Source organism: Pan paniscus, chromosome 23 (assembly GCF_029289425.2).
Source record: "Pan paniscus chromosome 23, NHGRI_mPanPan1-v2.0_pri, whole genome shotgun sequence".
Lineage (NCBI taxonomy): Eukaryota > Metazoa > Chordata > Mammalia > Primates > Hominidae > Pan > Pan paniscus.
Window position 1 is genome coordinate 52105712 of NC_085927.1, and position 18538 is coordinate 52124249.

General features: G+C 54.6%; 1 protein-coding gene across 1 annotated transcript in view; it reads left to right on the forward strand.

Moving 5' to 3' along the window:
* Positions 1-3967, forward strand: part of LOC100969966 (proline-rich protein 2-like) — a 29825-nt gene extending 25858 nt beyond the window's left edge. Inside the window, exons 4-5 of the mRNA XM_055105642.2 lie at positions 811-952; positions 1905-3967. Coding sequence (XP_054961617.1) covers positions 811-952; positions 1905-1933 — 171 coding nt within the window. The 3' untranslated portion in view covers positions 1934-3967. The remainder of the gene's footprint in view (positions 1-810; positions 953-1904) is intronic.
* The last annotated feature ends 14571 nt before the right edge of the window (positions 3968-18538 follow it).

Consider the following 18538-nt stretch of genomic DNA (forward strand, 5'->3'; position numbering starts at 1 on the left):
AGGCACAGTGGCTTACACCTGTAATCCCAGCACTTGGGAGGCCAAGGGGGGGGTGGATCACCTGAGGTCAGGAGTTCAAGACCACCCTGACCAACATGGTGAAACCCTGTCTCTACTAAAAATACAAAAATTAGCCGGGCGTGGTGGCGGGCGCCTATAATCCCAGCTACTTGGGAGGCTGAGGCAGGAGAATCGCCTGAACCCTGGAGGCAAAGGTTGCAGTTAGCTGAGATTGTGCTGTTGCGCTCCAGCCTGGGCGACAAGAGCAAAACTCCGTCTCAAAAAAAAAAAAAAAAAAAAAAAAAAAATTCAGTGCAGTACCAGGCACTGTTAACACTAGCTGCATGTTCTATCACATGGACACAAAAGGACATGAGTAGACTGAGGCTCAAACAGGTTAAGTTGCTGCTCAAGATTGCACAGTGGCAGGCACTCAATAACTGAGCGCCCCTTCCTCTGAAATCACATTAGTGTTTTCTGTTGTTCTCTCATTGTCTCAAATGCATGGATCCTGTTTTTCCTACCACACTCGGAGCTCTTTAAGGAAAGAACAGTAAAAAAATAAAACAGAAAAACAAAAACAGTAGACTAGTTTTTTTCCCCCTCCCTCCTAACCCAATCCACTCAAAAATTACTCATTGAACTGAATCAGTGTATCAATTCTAGAAACAAAATTAATCCTTTCCCTCCTCCTCTGGCTCAAAGATGGCTTTTGGAAACACTGTATCACTCCTTTTATTACAAACTCCTCTGCCCTCCTCCAGGCGCCTGGGCCACTCCAGGATTACAAATGGAGCCTTCTGCCTCTAGGTCACTGATTCCACTACCATCTGTCAGCGTGGATTGATTGAGGAGACTGGCCCTGCTCGGCAGATCAGTGACTTGTGCGAAGTGAGCCAGGGTGTCGGTGCCTTCAGAGCAGGCGGATGTCCTTCCTCACTTGCCAGCTCCCGTGAGCAGACACACAGCCCTCACCTTTATCCTTCACCAAGCTCCAGCTCTCCTTCCTCTTGGGAGGCGCCGCCTGCTAACTCAGTCACACCAAGAGGGAGGCCTGGAATTCCTGCTCACAAGCTCGGGGCTTCATCTGCAGTCTGCCAGGAGGCAACTTACAAAAGCCTCTGGCTAACAGAGCGGGAAACTCCCCACAGCCTCCTGCTGTGCCTGTCCCCAAGCCACGCACTGTCCCCTTGCAAAGCACAAGGATACTGAGAGTGCACAAACAGCAGGGGTGGAGAGCCTCTGTGGGCACGCCCTCATTCTGTGCCCTCATTCCACAGGAGCCCCTGCTTTGTGCAAGTCTCTGAGCCCGCATGGAGGGAGCATGGGGGCTCAGAACAGTTCTTTCTGGGGCAAGGTCAGGGGAGGCTCTAAAGTTATGGTGGTGGGGAGGGCCTTAAAACAGAGGACCAGAGAATACCAAGACTTAGGGGTGTGGTGGAGAGCCACCTGCTGTGCCCAGGAGGACTGTGCCCAGTGCAGGGGAAAAAGATGAAGCTGCGGAGTTGGGCAAGGGTGGGATCCTGCAGGGCCTTAGAGCATTGGCATGTTTGGCATGGATTTGTTTCACAGGGTCCCACAGAAACTTCTGCTCTCCAGGTTTGCCCCTCCACTCTGCCCTCCAGGATAGAAGTGTGGCATCCTAATCTGGGATGCATCCATCTCTCCCCCTGGACTGTGAGCATATGCAGGGCAGAGACACCTCTGCTTCTCTTGGGTCTCCGGCATCCTGTGCAGGGTAGGGTACCATGTCCATTAAAATGATGTTAATGAGGATGATACAGCCCAGAGGAATCCAGGCTTACTATGAACCAGGCACTATGCAGATTTCCCTTTATCATCCCAGTTCTTCTTATTTGCAGCAGTCTAATGAGTTTGGTACTGTTATCACCCCTATTTTACAGATGGGGCCACTGAGGTGCAAAGAGTTTAACTTATCCCAAGTCACACAGTTTGGAAGAGGCTGAGCTGGTATTTGAACCCAGGTTTTCAGAGGCTGCACTCTTAACCACCAAGCTTCCCAGCACTCAGCAAACACTGGAAAGACAGAGATGGACCTAGACAGTCAGTAGGACCAAAAGTCTGCAGGCCGATAGGGAAAGAATGTAAGAGGACGGCATGGGCAGCGCCACCCCCTCCAGCAGTCATATATTAAGCCCTGGACACTGGGCAGCTGGGGCAGGTGGGGGGGCCTCAGACTCTCGGACCCCATGCCTGGAAGACCACGGTCTGCCCAACAAGCAGCAGCTGCTGTGAATCGACTTACACATCTTCCCCACAGGTGAGCAGAGAGCTAACACCTGAGGATAGGCCAAGAAACGGGAAGCCCGTGCAACCTGAGCGCACAGATCACCCCCACCTGCCCGGCACTCACTGTCCCCAGTGGCTGGACTCTCACCGGGCCAGTCACTGAGCTGGGGCCAGCCTGGTCTCACCAGTGTGTGTCTTTAAATCATCCAATTTCTTCAGCTGTAAATTGGGCTGGGAGGGGCCAGGTGAGCTGCCTGCCTCAGGGGAGTCGGCGCCCTTACCTGAGTGATCCCATTCACTCCTCACAACAAACCCATGAGGCAGGGATTGTCATCTTCATTGTACAGAGCAGGAAATGGGTGCACACAGAGGTTAAGAGACTTGCCCAGGTCACAAGCTAGGAAGAGGCTGTGATTTGAACTCAGTCTTCTGGCTCCAAAGCCCCCACAGAGTCACTCAGGGCACTACAAAGAGTTAACCTGAATATGAAATGATCTAAGAGCCGCAGTGACAAAGGCATGCTCTAAGCGCTTTTCCTGCAGTAACTTGCTTAATCCTTACAACAACCCTATAAAGTGGGTACTGTTCTCGCCTCATTTTGCAGATGAGGAAACTGAGGCACAGAGCAGCTCGGAGGGGGCAGAGTTGAATCTGACAGGCTACAGGGCCCCTGCGTTGCTTTGTTATAAGATGACAATAAGGAAGTTCCTTTCCTTTGGGATTATTTCTGCCTGAAAGCTCAAGACTTTTAGCCACATCATTGTCTGGGCTCCACGGGAAGGCAGTGCCACATGCTGAGGCATGCTGGGAAAAGACTTTGTTCCATCCTGTTTTGTTGACATGCTCTTCATTTTTAAGCCTGAAACCCAAGCTTCCTGCTAAGAATTCAAACCATGGAGAAAAACGCAGCCATGATAACGGCCACTACTTCCTGAGCCTCCAGTGTTCCCTGTGCTTGGGGATCCATATATGTCACTTAACCTTAACCTTCACAACACCAGGGCAGCCTCCATTTTCACAAGTGAAGAAATGGAGGCCCAGAGTCACTTAGAAGATGCTCGAAGGTGCACAGCTGCTAAGTGGTGGCGCTGGGATTTGTCCTCAGGTCCTCAAGAGTCCTGACTCTTATGTGCTGGCTCCCCACGGAGGCGTGGAGTCTTGTTTGCTGGGCATTTGACAGAAATGTTTCTGCTCATCTTCTGCCACAGGTTGGTCCTTCAGCATCAAGATTCCTGGGCCACTTATTAATAGAAGGCACCAGGACACAGGTGCAGGGATGCAGAGCTGGATGCTGCCTTCTCAATAGGAGAAGCCAAGAAACGCAGATGCCAATGCTCAATCAACTCCGTCTCTCCCTCTAGTGACTCGGGAATAGCTGCCCTGACGCCAAGGCGATTGTCTTCTGGAAGCAGCCACACCGTGTGAGGTTCCTCATCACTGCCCTGCATCTCTCTGCGAGCTCTCGGGGATAATTGCCAAATCATGTTTGATTCTAGGGGAGCAGAAAGCAGCAGGAGCCGTGAATTCTCCAACTCTTAACTGGTCCTCGACTGGAGCCACTTTGCCCTGCCCACCCATCCCCGTGGCGGATTCATTACAGTTATCCAAAGCCGGTTTTGACTTTGCTCCCCCTGGCTCAGAAGTCTGTCAGTGGGTCCTGAGCGGCTTCACCATTCAAGTTTATTCCTATTAGCCTGGAATACAATGCTGTATCTGGCTCCGCTTGCTTCTCCAAACCTTCTCTCCCAGGTCTCATTCTGCCTCTCTGTCTAACTAGACAAGTTGGCTTCCTGTCCTGTGCCTGTCTGCTCCCTGCAGCAGGAATGCTGTTCCCTCTTCCCTACGGATTGAAATTATATCCTCTTTCAAGTCTTACTCAAATGCCACCTCCTCCACAAACTCTTAACACTTATTCATTCATTCAACAAACATTGACTGAGCCCTTATGACAAGCATTGATCCCAAGGGTCCCTGTGGTCATGAAGTTTATGGTGCCATGGAGCTGTTAGAAAAAGAATCATCACATAAATAATCATCTGATAACAGCCATGATACAAATTAGTAAGAAAGTGTGGCAGGAGCACAGCAGATGTACAATAGGGACCCTGAGCCTTGGGGATCTAGGACATTTGAGCTGAGGCCTGAAAGACAAATAGGAAGTAACCACATGGTGAAGTTGGAGGAGAGCTCCAGGCAGAGGGCACGGCATGGGCAAAGGCCCTGCGGTAGGAGGGAACAAGTAGATTTCCAGGAAGGGCACAGGGGCCTGCAGGGTAATGTAAGTGAAATGAGAAAGCTGGAGATGCAGCTGGAGCAGGACAGTACAGGCCACAGAGGCTTTGCGACTTTATCCCTGGGCAAAAAGAGGAGATGATGAAGGATTCTGAGCACAGGACACAAGCCAGTATGTATTTAGAAGCGATCCTGCCCTATGGCTGAGCCTCTTCTGAGAAGTGCAGGCCCTGTGTCACGTCACCCTGAACCTCAGTCATCAGGGTTTTGGATGTGAGTTTCCACATCCCTCTTCCTAGGCCAAGCTCTCAAAGGCAAGGCTGACCTCTGGTCTTCAGCTTCATCCCCATCAGCCAGGCCAGTGCCCAGCACAAGGAGCTGCTCCAAAAACATATGTGGGTTGAACCAGTGACCAGGACAAGACGCTTATCAGCATTTCCCTGCGAAGGAGCAGGGCTGCCTGTAAAGCCTTCCACATTCTCTAGAAATTACAAAGTTCAAGGGTTTTAGTGAGGCCACGACTCAGGGAGCCCTTGAGAGCCAAGCTGGCATCCCACTGCTGTGCACACCCTGCCTGGGCACACAGTATGACCCTGCCCAGGCATCTGCCTGCGGCCGTCTGGTGAATGACCAGAAACAGAACCGAAAGCTCTGTAAAGTGCTCTCGAGGTTACAAAGCAAGTTTCACAGGAGCAGTTTCATCTCACATAGGCAGCCCTCTGAGCTGGGTAGTTACTGCTTTACAGATGAGGAAACCGAGGCCCGGGAGAGGGCGGGTCCTCAGCAAATCAAGAAAAAACTGAGACTAGGACCTAACGGAAGTCCAGGCTATGAATGGCCCCTGTAGGGTTAAAAGAGCTTTCTAGAAATTTCTTTGAAAACTATTGTAAAGTGACATATTTCCTCAGGATGTCTGTCACGCCAGCAGTGGGAGCCAACACACCAACTCTCAGAGGCTGTTCCCCCTGCGCGGCAGATCCAGACGCTCAGCTCCCAGGCCTGGAGGCTGGCGGCTTAGCCCAGGGCACAGGAGGAGGCTGCCTGGGTTTGGCGCTGACTTACAGCAGGTGCTGAGGGAATGCTGAGGAGAGGCAAGGCTGATTCAAGAGGCCGACAACAGAGAACATTCCTAGAGCTCTCGCACCAGCTGGGCATGGTGCTAAGTGCATTACCTGCGTTCACTCATAACATCCTCACAACACTGTGAATACGATGACCATCCCCATGTACAGGCGTGGACGCTAAGGCTCAGAGCAATAAATAATTAGCCTGAGATCACACGGCAGGTGAGTGCAGAGGCCGGATCTGAACCCACACATTGCCCTTAAGCAACCCCATGTCCTGAGCAAAGGTAAGCAGAAACATCTTGGGAAGAGGGAACCACGACTGTATCTTCCTCAGCAGACATGATGGTGCAGGGTACCCCTTCCCCTGCCCACCTGACGACCATTATTCCCATTATCAGTATATCCCTCTGTGGACAAATGATGACAGACATGCATGGTAACCACTTCTTCACAAGTTTTGTGTCTCCCCAGCCTCCTCCCCTAGGGCTCTCTAGGCTTCCTCTACCCGTCCTGCCTCAGATGGACTCCCAGCATCATCATCTGCCTCTGTGCCTTCTTGGTAGTAGGTGGGTGTTAAAAAGAAAGGAAGGGCCAGGTGCAGTGGCTCATACCTGTAATCCCAGCACTTTGGGAGGCTGAGGCGGGCGGATCACCTGAGGTCAGGAGTTCGAAACCAGCCTGGCCAACATGGTGAAACCCTATCTCTGGTGGCAGGTGCCTGTAATCCCAGCTACTTGGAAGGCTGAGGCTGGAGAATCACTTGAACCTGGGAGGCAGAGGTTGCAGTGAGCAGAGATTGCGCCACTGCACTCCAGTCTGGGCAACAGAGCGACTCCCTCTCAATAAATAAAATAAAATAAGGAAGGACAGAGGGCAATGTGACCTTCAGCAAGCTCCCTAAGCTCCTGAAGCCTCAGCCTTTTCACCTGTAGAACAGGGACATTAACATCACCCCCGACTGAGGGCTGCAGGCACACAGGGCTCAATCAGTGACTGCGCTTCTCAGTACCAGAAGTGCTGTTGCCATCATTCCAGCCTCAGGTGCTCCATGAGGTGGGATGATTCACCCCATGAGCAAACAGGCTCAGGGAGGTGTGGTGCCCACAGTCACCCAGCAGACACAGCGGAGCAAGGAGTAAGCCACACCTGTTGGATCCCAAAGCTTCTGCTGAGCGGAGGAGGGAGAGTGAATGAGCCACTGGGGGCCTCCGTGGCAATCAGGCTCACAAAGCCACGTGTGGGCTGGATGTGGCTCCCCAGCCCCGTAGACACCACCCCAGGTGCTCCTCACAGGTGATGGGGTGTGTTGTCTATGGGGCTCTTGTGCCCTCTGGGGGCCTCTGGGGAGCTGCTACTGGGCTGGGCCCTCTCGGTCCCTGAGCCTAGACCAGGTGAGTTACTAGCAGGGACAGGAGGAGAAATGGGAAAGCTAGGCAAGAGGTCACTCATCTGTGGGCTGAGTGCGGAGTGGGAGGGAAGAAAGCATCCTTTCTGGAAAAATCAATGGGCAGATGATACCGCCCAAGTCACTACCTACATGGAAACCTTCCAAGAAAACCAAAGCAACAAGAGAATCACAGCCCCTTAGAGCAGTGGCAGGCCTGAGAGGTGAACAGACCCAAGTCTGCCTCACACAGCTAGGGAAATCGAAGTCCAGGATGGTGGTCACGACTCGCTCAAGGCCCCACGGTGTGTAGGTGACTCCGCCACGTATGAGGGGCGTCCAGCCCCAGGCAGCTCATTTACAGTGGTGGGTGGGCCTTTGTGGTCTCCATGCCTCACACTCCAGCCATCCACTTCCCTCTGTTCTTGCCTTTGCTAAGCAAGGGGACTGGTTTAGCTTCACCCAGAAAATACCAAATCTCTGGGGCTTTTCCCTGCACACTTTTAGTTTCTAGGCTGCCCTGGCCCCTGCTCTGCCCCTACATGTGGCTCAGGGCGGGGAGAGACTATTAAGCTAATACATAGTTAGGCAACTAGAACACAGCCTGCAAATCTCGCAGTCAGTGCTCCTCAGTCTTGGCTATTATTACCAGACACGATGACCATCTCCATTTTACAACTAGGGAAACTGAGGCTCAGATGGATTGAGTGATTAGACCCCAGACACTAGGTGCTAGAGCCTTCACTCTCTGGAGTTATCTTTTTTTAAGCTAACAATGATTCAGTGCCCCCTGGGAGCCAGGCTCTGGCTGACTGCTTTGTGAGAATGATCTCATGTAATCCTCACCTCAGCCCTGTGATGTAGGTATTATTATTACCCAAGAACACAAAGACTCAGAGAGGGCAGGTAACTTCCTTGAAGCCACACAGCTAGGAAATGGGAGAGCCAGGATTGAACCCAGGCAGTCTGGCCTCAGGACGTTGGCCACCCCTCTGTGCTGCCATCTCCGTTGGGGATAGGTCTGGGGGACTAGCCACCCCAGTCTCCCACAGGAGCCTCCAGTCATCTCGGGGTCCCAGGCTGGAGGAGCTGCTCCTGAACCCTTCACCCCTTGATCGGCATCCAAAATGCTTCCCGCCAATTTGGTTCCAGCTCAGAATGTGGCCTGGGCTGGTCCTGAGACTCCAAATTAAAAGAAGACCCAAGCTGGTCTGTAAATTCAAATCTGAGGCCATCTGGGAATCCCAGCACAAGGCAGCCTGAGAGAGGCTGGCTTGGGAGCAGCTAGAACAAGCCAGCTTTGCAAGATCCTGAAAACGGGTCCAAAGAAGGCGAGTTTGCAATGACTGCGGTGTCCATGTGGCACCACCCAGTCTGTCATCAGGTCAGGTTCTCCCTTCCTCCACAAGTGGCTCCCCCAGCCAGTGAAACAAGGGCCCCACTTCCACTGTCACCGCCTCTCCCCACTCTTCCCTTCCAACGGCTTCAGCCACAGAGTGCAACCCGCCTCTTACACCCTGGATGCGCTGTTCTTGCACTTCCCTCTGATGGTACACCCTCTCCTGCCTTAGCACGGCAAACTCCTACTCACTCTTCAAGGCCTTCAAATGCCAACTCCTCTGTGAAGCCTCTCTTGATTTCCCTGTCAGACCTCACAGGGGTACTCAGGGAAAAGATTTCTGTGGGGAAAAAACCCCTTGGGGTGAGTTTGCCCAAAGGAAGTGAGCCCATCACACCATCTAGGACATGGGGAGAGGGCAGCTGTTCCATCCTGGTGGTCCCACTTCCTGGGGGGTCTGAGTCTGGGTCTGTTCCTCTGAGCTCTAGGCACAGGGCTCCTCTATGCCCAGCTCTGGGCAGGTGCCAGGAGTGCAGAGGGGAGGCCTTAAGTGTCCCTGTACCCAAGGATGGTCACCCAGGCTCTGCACCCAAAGGCCTAACAGGGAGACAGACCCACCTCTGTGTGGTCAGGACTGTGAGAGGGCAAAGACGGTGGGCCAGGCACAGGACCCAAGTCCACCTGAGAGGAGGACAGGGAAGGCTTCCTGGAGGAAGTGAATTGAGACCATAAGACTTGACCAGAAACGAGGAGGTGGTGAGGTCAGGTTAGGGACCAGCTCCAGGGGAAGGGAGACTGGAAGGAGAGCCACAGCCTTCCCCTGACCCTCCGCCTGTAGATGGTTCCTGCCCTGGCTTCTCAGCTTAGAACTCACAGTCTCTGCTAGGGCCTGAGCTACGGCCTGGCCCTGGTAAAACTCACTCCACCATGCACTCTCTGGAGGCCTGCTGTAAACACACTGACCACCTGCGCCCATGTCACTGCACCTGCCTGAGCCTTGTGGCAGCCCAGAGACTTGTACCATGGCCGCTTCCTGGCCCAGGGCAGGCTCAAGCTCCCTTGCCCTCATGGGCCCGTCAGAGGAGTCAAGGTCCAGGAGGCTGTGCTAACAGCCCCTGGCTGCAGAGCTGTTTGCCAACCTCCAGGCCAGCCAGGCCAGCACTGTAGCCGGGGGAGCGCCCAGCCCTGGCCTTCGTTCTGCAAAGCCCCATCCCAGCCTCGGTCCCAGGTTCTCGGTCTCTTGTCACGCTTGGGAAGCAGCTGCGGGCAGAAGTAGCCTTCAGAGACCTCAGGCTGCCCAGGCTAAGAGAATGATGGAACGGTGACCCTGGCTGGGGGCAGAGACCTGGGAGGGAGGCCGGGGAGCTGGGACAGCGCCTGGGGGTTGGGAGAGCTGCCCAGGCCTCCTCCGGGGTGAGCTGAGGAGGGGCTGCCATGCCTGGGAGGAGGGGGCCGGCTCCTCCTGCCTCGCCGGCCTGTCTGTCTCCAGCTCTTCACTGTAAAATAAATGGAAGAAGCACACGCCAGATAGAAAAAAAGGGAGGGCCAAATAAAGCCCCACGCCGCCCAGCACGGGCTCCCTCCGTGGGTCTGGGCCAGGGCCTCGGCCTGGGTTACTTGCTGCTCCTTTTCCCGGGAAACCACTGGTGCCAAATTTGCATTTACCACAAACAGAGACAACACAATGTCATAATCCTTCTCCTGTCATTCTCCGCTCTCTTCCTCCTCCCACCTCAGACACACACACGCTAACACAAAATGACGGCTCCCTCGACAGCCTGAATGAGCAAAGCCCTCGATCTGCCTCTTCATTGTTGGCGTTTCTCTCGGCCCTCGCTCCGTGCCCATCGCCCAACTCGCAGCAGACCACCCACTGCCCCTCCTTTGTCCCGCATCACCACTGACAAATGGCCTGCTGGAGGTGGAAGAACATGCCTGGAAATAGTGGAGGGGGGGAGAGGGAGCAGCCAGCCCCAACCCCCCGCCGCTCTGCACCCTCACACCCGGGCTGGCTGCGCACGGCGGCTGGATCTGGACCGGAGGGGACGGGGGCGGGCACTCGGCCCCTGGGACTGTGACCCGGGGCCCTGCCCTTCACGCCCCTGCTGCTGCCGCGCTCCCCGAGCAGCCCCCTCGGGCCCCTCCTCTCCCGGCCACCCTCCTGGGCACTGCTCTGAACATCCCCCGCCTCCCCGCCCTCCATCGCTCTTTATGGCAGTTTCAAAGCTACAGCCGCCACTCGAGCAGCTGCGGCCTTTGATGGGGACAAGGCAGTAAAGGCCGCCCGGGAGGCCCCTGCCCAGCCCTGCCCTGGCCCGGCGCGGCCCCTGCCCGCCCCCGGGGAGCCTCGGGCCAGGGCAGCGCGGCGCGGCGGAGCACCCGGCGGGCACGCCTCGCACGCCAGAGCAAACTTTCACGACCGCGGGAGAGGCACCGCGCACACCGTTACCTTTGCAGCCGCATCCTTCCCTGGCCCTTGCCCCAGACCCCCTGCCAGCCCGGCGACCACGGGGGAGGAAAACAACTCCTGAGCCGAGGCGGGGGAGGAGGGGAAAGGGAAAAAAGGAGAAGAAAAAGGAAAGGGGGGCAGTTTCTCGGCTCTCAGCCTCCTCGCGGCTCCTCCTGCCCAAGCCGGCAAGTGAAGTCACAGGGCCGGGGCGGTGACATCAGCTGAGCCTCTGACATCACGGCCCCTGCCGATCTCACCTCTGCAGGGTGGAGATGGAGGAGCAGCGGGGAGGAGGGATGGATGGATGGAGGAGGGAGGGGAGCACCCGATCCCTCCTCGCCTTCAACTGCGGAGAGCGCGTGCCAGCGTGGAGGGGGGCAGGGGAGGGGCGGGCTCATCTGAAGAGTATGTCTTATCTCTATAGATAGGGGCGATTATGTGTCTATTTATAATTGGCCCCAGAGTGAATGGCTTAAAAGGGGCCAACGCCCACCACAGGTGAGAATCGCAGCTCACTGCTGTGCTTGGAGACTGGGGTAAAGGCAAGTGTGACCGTTCATAGAGCACCTACTGTGTGCTGGGGATTTGCACCCAGCACCTTAGGTGGTCGTCATGAGGACCAGAGAGGGCTGCATTTTACCTGGCAAGGCTCAGAAAGGGAAGGGCATCTCTGAGGCTGCAGAGCAGGAACGTGAGCTGGGATGTGAGGCCAGCAAAGTGGCCCAGAGCCTGAAGGGCTAGCTGGGCAGCTCCAGGGCTAAAGCCTTCATGGGCCACTGGAGTGAGCCCTGGCTGCCCCCTACAAAGGTGGGCTTGGAAAGGGCAGGGCATGGCAGTCCCAACCACCTTTTGTCCCAAGTCCCATCTCAGGGAGGCCACAGCAAGAGGAGGCCTGGCCTGGGGTCCTGGCTCTGTTTCTCTGTGTACAACAGCAGCGTCCGTTCCGAGGGGCTGAGCACCTACTACCTGCAAGCCCAGCACAGGCGCTTCACACCCCCTTCCTACCCCATGGCAATGCCTGAGAGGTAAGCACCAACGCCCCGTGTCAAGATGGGGAAACCAAGGCCCAGGAAGCATTGGGACACAACAGAGACCCAAGTGTCCAGTGCCTGGACTCTGGGCTGTGGCCAGATCCTTGGCCTGAGCCGCCTGCTCCGTAGCTGTTCAAGCCATCCTTGGCCTGGTGGGGACTTCCCTGTCCAGTGTTCCAGCCTCTGCCCTCCAGTGAGAGGCCATGCACTTCACTCGGCCATGCTCACTTCAGCCTGAGGCTCCTGGCCCAGGGCCCCTCCAGGCCCTGCTCTGCCTACTCCACGGCAGGGCCCTTCCCCTCTTCCCTGGTGCCATGGGGCAGCCGGGCTGCTGACCACTGGCTGCCCCAAACTTGGCACACGCCTGCCACTGAGCTTCTATGCCTGGCATCTGGTGAGGGCCTACTAAGCACCAGGTCCTGGTTATCTCATTTCATCCTTCCCATATCTAGGATGTCAGGGTTACAGGCAAGGACACAAGGCAGCTCCCACCGACTATAAAGTACTTCCATTCCTCCTGGCCCTTCCCAAATCCTGGAGCTAGTATTCCCGCCTCAGTCCTTGGGACCCCCACCGAGCAATGCACCAGTCCCTACCCCTACCAAGGGCTGAGTCTGCATTTAAGACCTAACATGGTACAGAATCCACATGAGGCATTCCGTAAACCCTTCTAGATAAACTGACTACTCAAAGATTGCAACTGGAAATGCCAGTGAAGAAACCTAGAACAAACACCTTCATTCTGTTCTCTTTGGTATTTATTTTTATTTTATTTTATTATTATTATTATTATTTTTGTAGGGATAGGGTCTCACTATGTTGCCTAAGCTGGTCTCGAACTCATGGGCTCAAGTGATCCTCCCACCTCAGCCATCCAAAGTGCTAGGATTAAAGGCGTGAGCCACTGCACCCAGTTCTTTAAACAAACCATGCTCTCTCTTGCCTCTGGGCCTTTGCACATGCTGTTCTCTCTCCTCCCCCTACTCCCACCACTTCCTGCATTACATGAGGGTCTCGACTTAGACCTCACTTCCTCTGAGAAGCCTGACCCCCAAGTCCAAGTCAAATGCCACTTTCTATGCTTTTCCCCCCATAGCAGCTCATATGCCGTGTCCTGTAAGGCAGGAAGAAATGGTGGAAAGGGGTAGGGACTCTGAGGCTGACTGCTCAAGTTCAAATCCTGGCTCCCCAACTCACTCACTGGGTGACCTTAGACAAGCCACTGACCCCTCTGAGCCTGCCTCACCCTATGTGAAGCTGACAGCATAACAGCAGTGTCCCTTCAGAGGGTCTCAGCACAGTGCAGACCCTCGAAAGACCTCAGAGAACTGTACCTGTCCCCTCCCAGTGGGGCTTTGAGATTGGCCAAGGACATGGGTCTGTCATCCTCTGCCCCTTGTCCTCTGACCCACACAGTGCAAACTCAAGAAATACGCCCTGAGGAACCTAGGCAGGCTTGACTGGAACAGTGAATTGAAGAACTGCAATTCAGTTTGGCAGGCACCTACATCAGGCTGTCTGGTTTTAAATCCTGGCTCCACCACTTCCTTCCTGTGTGACTGTGTGACCTTGAGTAAGTTCCTTCTTAGAGCCACACATGCTCCACCTGTAAAACGGGGATAAGAATAGGACCTACCTTATAAGGTTGCTATAAGATTACATGAGATAAGAGATGCAAAATGCTTACAATGGCCTCTCTAAGCAAGAGCCGATCCCAGTTAGCGGCCAGCATGATTACTTTATCTGATCAGGGTAATCAGAGCAAGGTGTCCAGAGGACAGAACACAGTCTGAGAGAGATGTGCTGTGGCAGTGGGAAGAAAGTGCGCTTCAGGGGATCAGAGACTAGGCTCCAAATAAGCTTGCCAAGCCTCAGTTTCCTCCTTTGAAGCAGGGTAACACTCTTTATGTCACTGAGATTTTGAGTGGGTAATTTCAGACAAGGAGTACAAATGTGCCTCCTCGTACCAGGCCAGGCACTTCGTAGATAAGGAATAGATGTGGGTTCCCATCAGTCCCTTGAACCGTGGAGGACGTGTGCACAATTATTCAATAACTTCTCACAAACACCCTAACATGAGTGAGGCGGGATCCCAGGCCAGGAGCAAAAGATGCAGAGAAGGGCCTTTGAAAGGAGTACAGCTGGGAGTCGGCATCAGGAAAGGCTTCCTGGAGGAGGAGGTATGTAAGCTGGATCAGGATGACTGGGGGGAAGGGAGGAGGGGGCAAATGCATGGATAGGAGGGTATGGGCACCCAACCCCAGAAGCAAAAAAGCACATTTCCAAGGCGACAACTCCCAGGCACATTTGGGTAGAGAGGACATGTTGCCTCTATTTGGGAGCACAGGTTTTTGGGAGCATGGTGGCTGAGCTAGAGGGCTCAGGGAGCACCATGCCTTTGTTCTGGACACATTATTGTTGGGGATGAAGGCCAACAAAGAAACCAGAACGTCTGAGCTGGGAGGAATGCTGGAATCATCTAGTTCAACCATTTCACAGATGAGCAAACTGAGGCCCAGAGAACGGAACTGAGTTACCCAGTCACACCACTAACAAAGAGCAGAGCTAGAGTTCCACTCCAGGCTGTCCAGTTCTAGAGCCTAGGCTTTTAACCAACATACTCTACTGCATCTCATCATAGCACAGATCCATCCCATCATGTATGCATGCATTCATTCCAGCAGGGCTGTGTGAGCTCTTACTGTTCCCGGCACTGAGGAGTCAGCAGTGAAAGCACAGCCAAGCCCAAGGAGCCCCACCTGCCTCTCCCTGACCCCTGCCACCTTGCACTGTGCCCAGCTGTTTCAGAGCTCAGTTGATCCTCCTGAAAAGCCCGGTTTCAAATTTAGCTGCTCAAGACCACAGACCATTCTACTGCTGGAAAACCACAAACCAGCCCCCTTTCAAAGGCCGTTACATTGCTTGCATGGGAAAGGGGGAGTAAAGACAATTGGTCCAGCATCCATTTCTGGGCGTGGTGAGTTGCATGGAAGTCTAAAGCCTCACTAGCCAAAAAAAAAAAAAAAAAGAAAGAAAGAAAAGAAAAAAAAGTCCTGCAAATCAGATTTGGAAATGTTCAACACACAGGGAGTGAAGCAATTGAGCGAAAAAGTGCAATGGTTGAATTCCTTCACCAGAAGAGCTTTCGGCAAGTCCGGTACCCTGGGCAAAGAGGAGGCAGGCCAGTTGTATGTGCTGGGCACCCTTCAGAAAGCCCTCTTGGGCTCCCAGGAGAACGGGACCTTTTCCTATTAAGAGATCAGAGTGCTGGCCTGGCGTGGTGGTTCGCTCCTGTAATCCCAGCATTCTGGGAGGCCAACGTGGGTGAATTACTTGAGGCCAGGAGTTCAAGACCAGCCTGGCCAACATGGTAAAACCCCGTCTACTAAAAATACAAAAATTAGCCAGGCATGGCCAGGCACGGTGGCTCACGCCTGTAATCCCAGAACGTTGGGAGGCCGAGGCAGGCAGATCACGAGGTCAGGAAATCGAGACCATCCTGGCCAACATAGTGAAACCCTGTCTCTACTAAAATACAAAAAATTAGCCAGGCATGGTGGCACATGCCTGTAGCCCCAGCTACTCGGGAGGCTGAGGCAGGAGAATCGCTTAAATCCAGGAGGTGGAGGTTGCAGTGAGCCGAGATCATGCCACTGTACTCTAACCTGGCAATAGAGCAAGATTCCATCTCAGAAAAAAAAAAAAAAAATAGCCGGGCATGGTGGCGTGCACCTGTAGTCCCAGCTACTCATGAGATTGAGATGGGAGAATCACTTGAACCTGGGAGGGCGGCAGAGGTTGCAGTGAGCCGAGATCATGCCACTGTACTCCAGTCTGGGCAACAGGCTGTATTTTTGAGACCCTGTATCAAAAAAAAAAAAAAAAGAGAGCAGAGTGTCTGCTCTGTTCCTTGCCCATTACACTGTTCCACCCCAAAAGGCTGGCACAACGTTGCCATTCTACAGATAAGGAAACTGAGGCCCAGAGAAAGAAAGACTTGCCCAAGGGCAGTGCAGGCCTGGCTGGCTCCAAAGACCACAATCCTCCCTCCACACTGCCACTTTGGTGCAAGCCTGGGCAGGCCTCATTCCTTCTCTGCGCCTCGGTTTCCTTGCCCTTAAGTGAAGACACTGGGGAAGATCAGGAGGCTCCTTTCCAGCCCTGGCATTCAGTGCTTCCATCCAGTGAAGCAGTCAGGCAGGGGCCGATGACTGGGAGGAAGGCCAGACCAACAGATATTCCCCGACCCACATCACCACCAGTTTCACCTAGTCTCCACTGCTGCCCTAAGTTAGACTACAAAACAGCCCCAGAACAGCAGATCTTAAAACAGGCACCCGCTTTTCTCACTTGGACCTCCACTTCAGGGAAGTGAGGTATTTTTATACCCATTTTACAGATGGGGCCACCAGTGCTCTCTCCCTGCCACCACATCCCACCGACACACTCTGGGAGGTTCCGAACACCAGATCTGCCATTGCCCAAAGAGCAGAGACAAAGCAAGAGGAACTGGTGGCTGCTGAACTCAGGTTCTTAGTAGAATTATTAACAATAATCTTTAACATCTGCATAGCACAGAGCCACTCCTGGCTCTGCAAAATGCTCACAGCCTGTTTTCTCCTCCATGAAGTGGGAAAAATAATAGACTTTCCCCTGAGATGGCAGGGTAGGAATGATGCATCCTGTTCTACAGATGAAGAAACTGAGGCCCCAAAAGGTGGTGTAAAGTGTGCGGTGAAGCTGCAACTCCAATGTGGGTCTGTGACCCTGAACTTAGGCGGCTAAAGGGAGAGAAAGGCCTGAGAGAGGCGTCAGATGGGCTGAGATTCTGAACCACACACACTTTTATCTGCTGGCAGTCCGCCAATGGCTGCAAATAAGGGATGATCTGCCCACCTGAGGCCACCAGGAGCCTGCAGCCTGCCCCGGGCACAGCTGCCACCCTGGCAGATCCCCAAAGAGCGCCCCAAAGGATTGCCCCGCCCCCGAGCTTTTTCCCATTCCAAACATGCCAGAGCCCTGCGGACCCCGGAGGCTGCTACTTAGCGCCAGATTAATCACACCGAATTCTCCATCCAGATATTGCGTGCAGGCCGAACTCCCACCGCTAATCGCCGTAATATTCTCCTCGGCGTGTGCAGGCGGCCGGGGCGATGTTCCAGGAATATTAATTCTCCACAGCCGGCTCACTCCCGCCGCACGCATGCGCCCCCTGCACCGCCGGCTGCGGCTTGGGGAGCGGGGGTCAGCCAGGGGGACAAGGGCCAGCAGGAGGCAGGAGGCAGGGCTGGGCCCCAACCCTTGCTGGGGGCCAGGGCCAGAGGTGGGCCAGAGCCTGCAGCAGGGCCTGCCCCCTTCATCCTGTCTCTTCTCCCAGTCCTGACCCCCAGTACCCTGCCCTAGGATGTGCAGGAGGCTCGGGGCCCCTGAGAAGCGGCCCAGCACAGGCGGTCTGGTGTCCTCTCAACACAGCAGAGCTCCGAGGAACTGGCAGCCAGGGACTAGCTAATCCCAGCCAAAACACACGGAATAAGAATCTTTCAGAATCTTTCATCTGCTCAAAATATAAAAACCCCAGTGAAGGGAGGCCGGGTCAGCTGTGGGTGTGACCAGGCCATGGAGCGGGCAGGCTGGGGGCACGTGGGAGGCCTCTGCTCCTGACCTTTGCTTAGCACAGGCAGGGGACCCTCTCCCCGCAGTGTGGCCTGTGATATTAGAGCCAAGGGCAGGCTGGGAGGGAAAGGCTTCTGGTTTCTGGAGGGTACCAGAGGAGAAGGAACGTGTGCCCCTGAGCCCACTCGCTGTGGCTGCAGCATACACCGCTGGGCCTGCCCCCTTCAGCGTTGGTCGCTGGGCTAACACTAGGCCTGGGGATGAGGCTGGGATGAGGTGCTGGCCTCAAGGACAATTCAAGGCAATTCAAGGACGAGGTCAGCCTCCCAGAGCACACAGGGGCCTTGGGGCAGGCCTGCTGCCCATCCTGGTCCACTGAAGAACCTAGAACAGTGCTGGGAGGACTCACATCTTCAGGGGCTTTGCAAAGCACCCCCTCTTACCTTACCTCGGTACAACCTCAGTACAACCATGAGAGGCAGCTTGAAAATGCCCATTTATAAATAAGGAAACTGAGGCATGGAGAGGTGAAGTAAGGGGTCCAGCCAGATCCGTCCCCAGGCTGCCAGGATCGGAACCTAGGGTCCTCTCCTCTGGACAGTGGAGCCTCACTCCATGCCCCATCCTTCCCGTCTCTGGGACTCCATCTCCTCTTCTCTGAACATTTTAAGGTCCTCCCAGTCCCCACAAACTGTCCAACAAACACAAGCATTTATTGAGTGCCTCCTGTGTGCCAGGGATCCAGAAATGCACGATGTTACTCAAGAAGCTCACAGTCTGGTGGAAAGGAAAGTAAGTAAACCAATGACCGCGTTCCAGCCTGAGCCCCAGGGGAGGGGCCCTCCCCACAGCCTTGGGGTTAGACAGGGCTTCCAGGAGGAAGCATTCCCTGAGGAGAGGGCAGTGTGTGGAGGGGCAAAGGAAGGGGATCTCCATACTAGAGTCTCGACCAGGGTAGACAGATGTGTGTCCTGAGCCCGCTGGAGGTCATAGGCCTCAGGGCTGCCCCTCGGCAAAGCAGCTGGGCCGTCTGGACTATGAGCCCTGGGGCAGCAGCAGCAGTGCCTGTGCTGGGACCGCCTCTGGGAGATGTCATCTGCCAAGAGAGCAGTTTTCCTGATGGTGCATGCAGCAAAGGCAGCCCCTGCATGGGGAATCAGAGGAGAGCAAGAA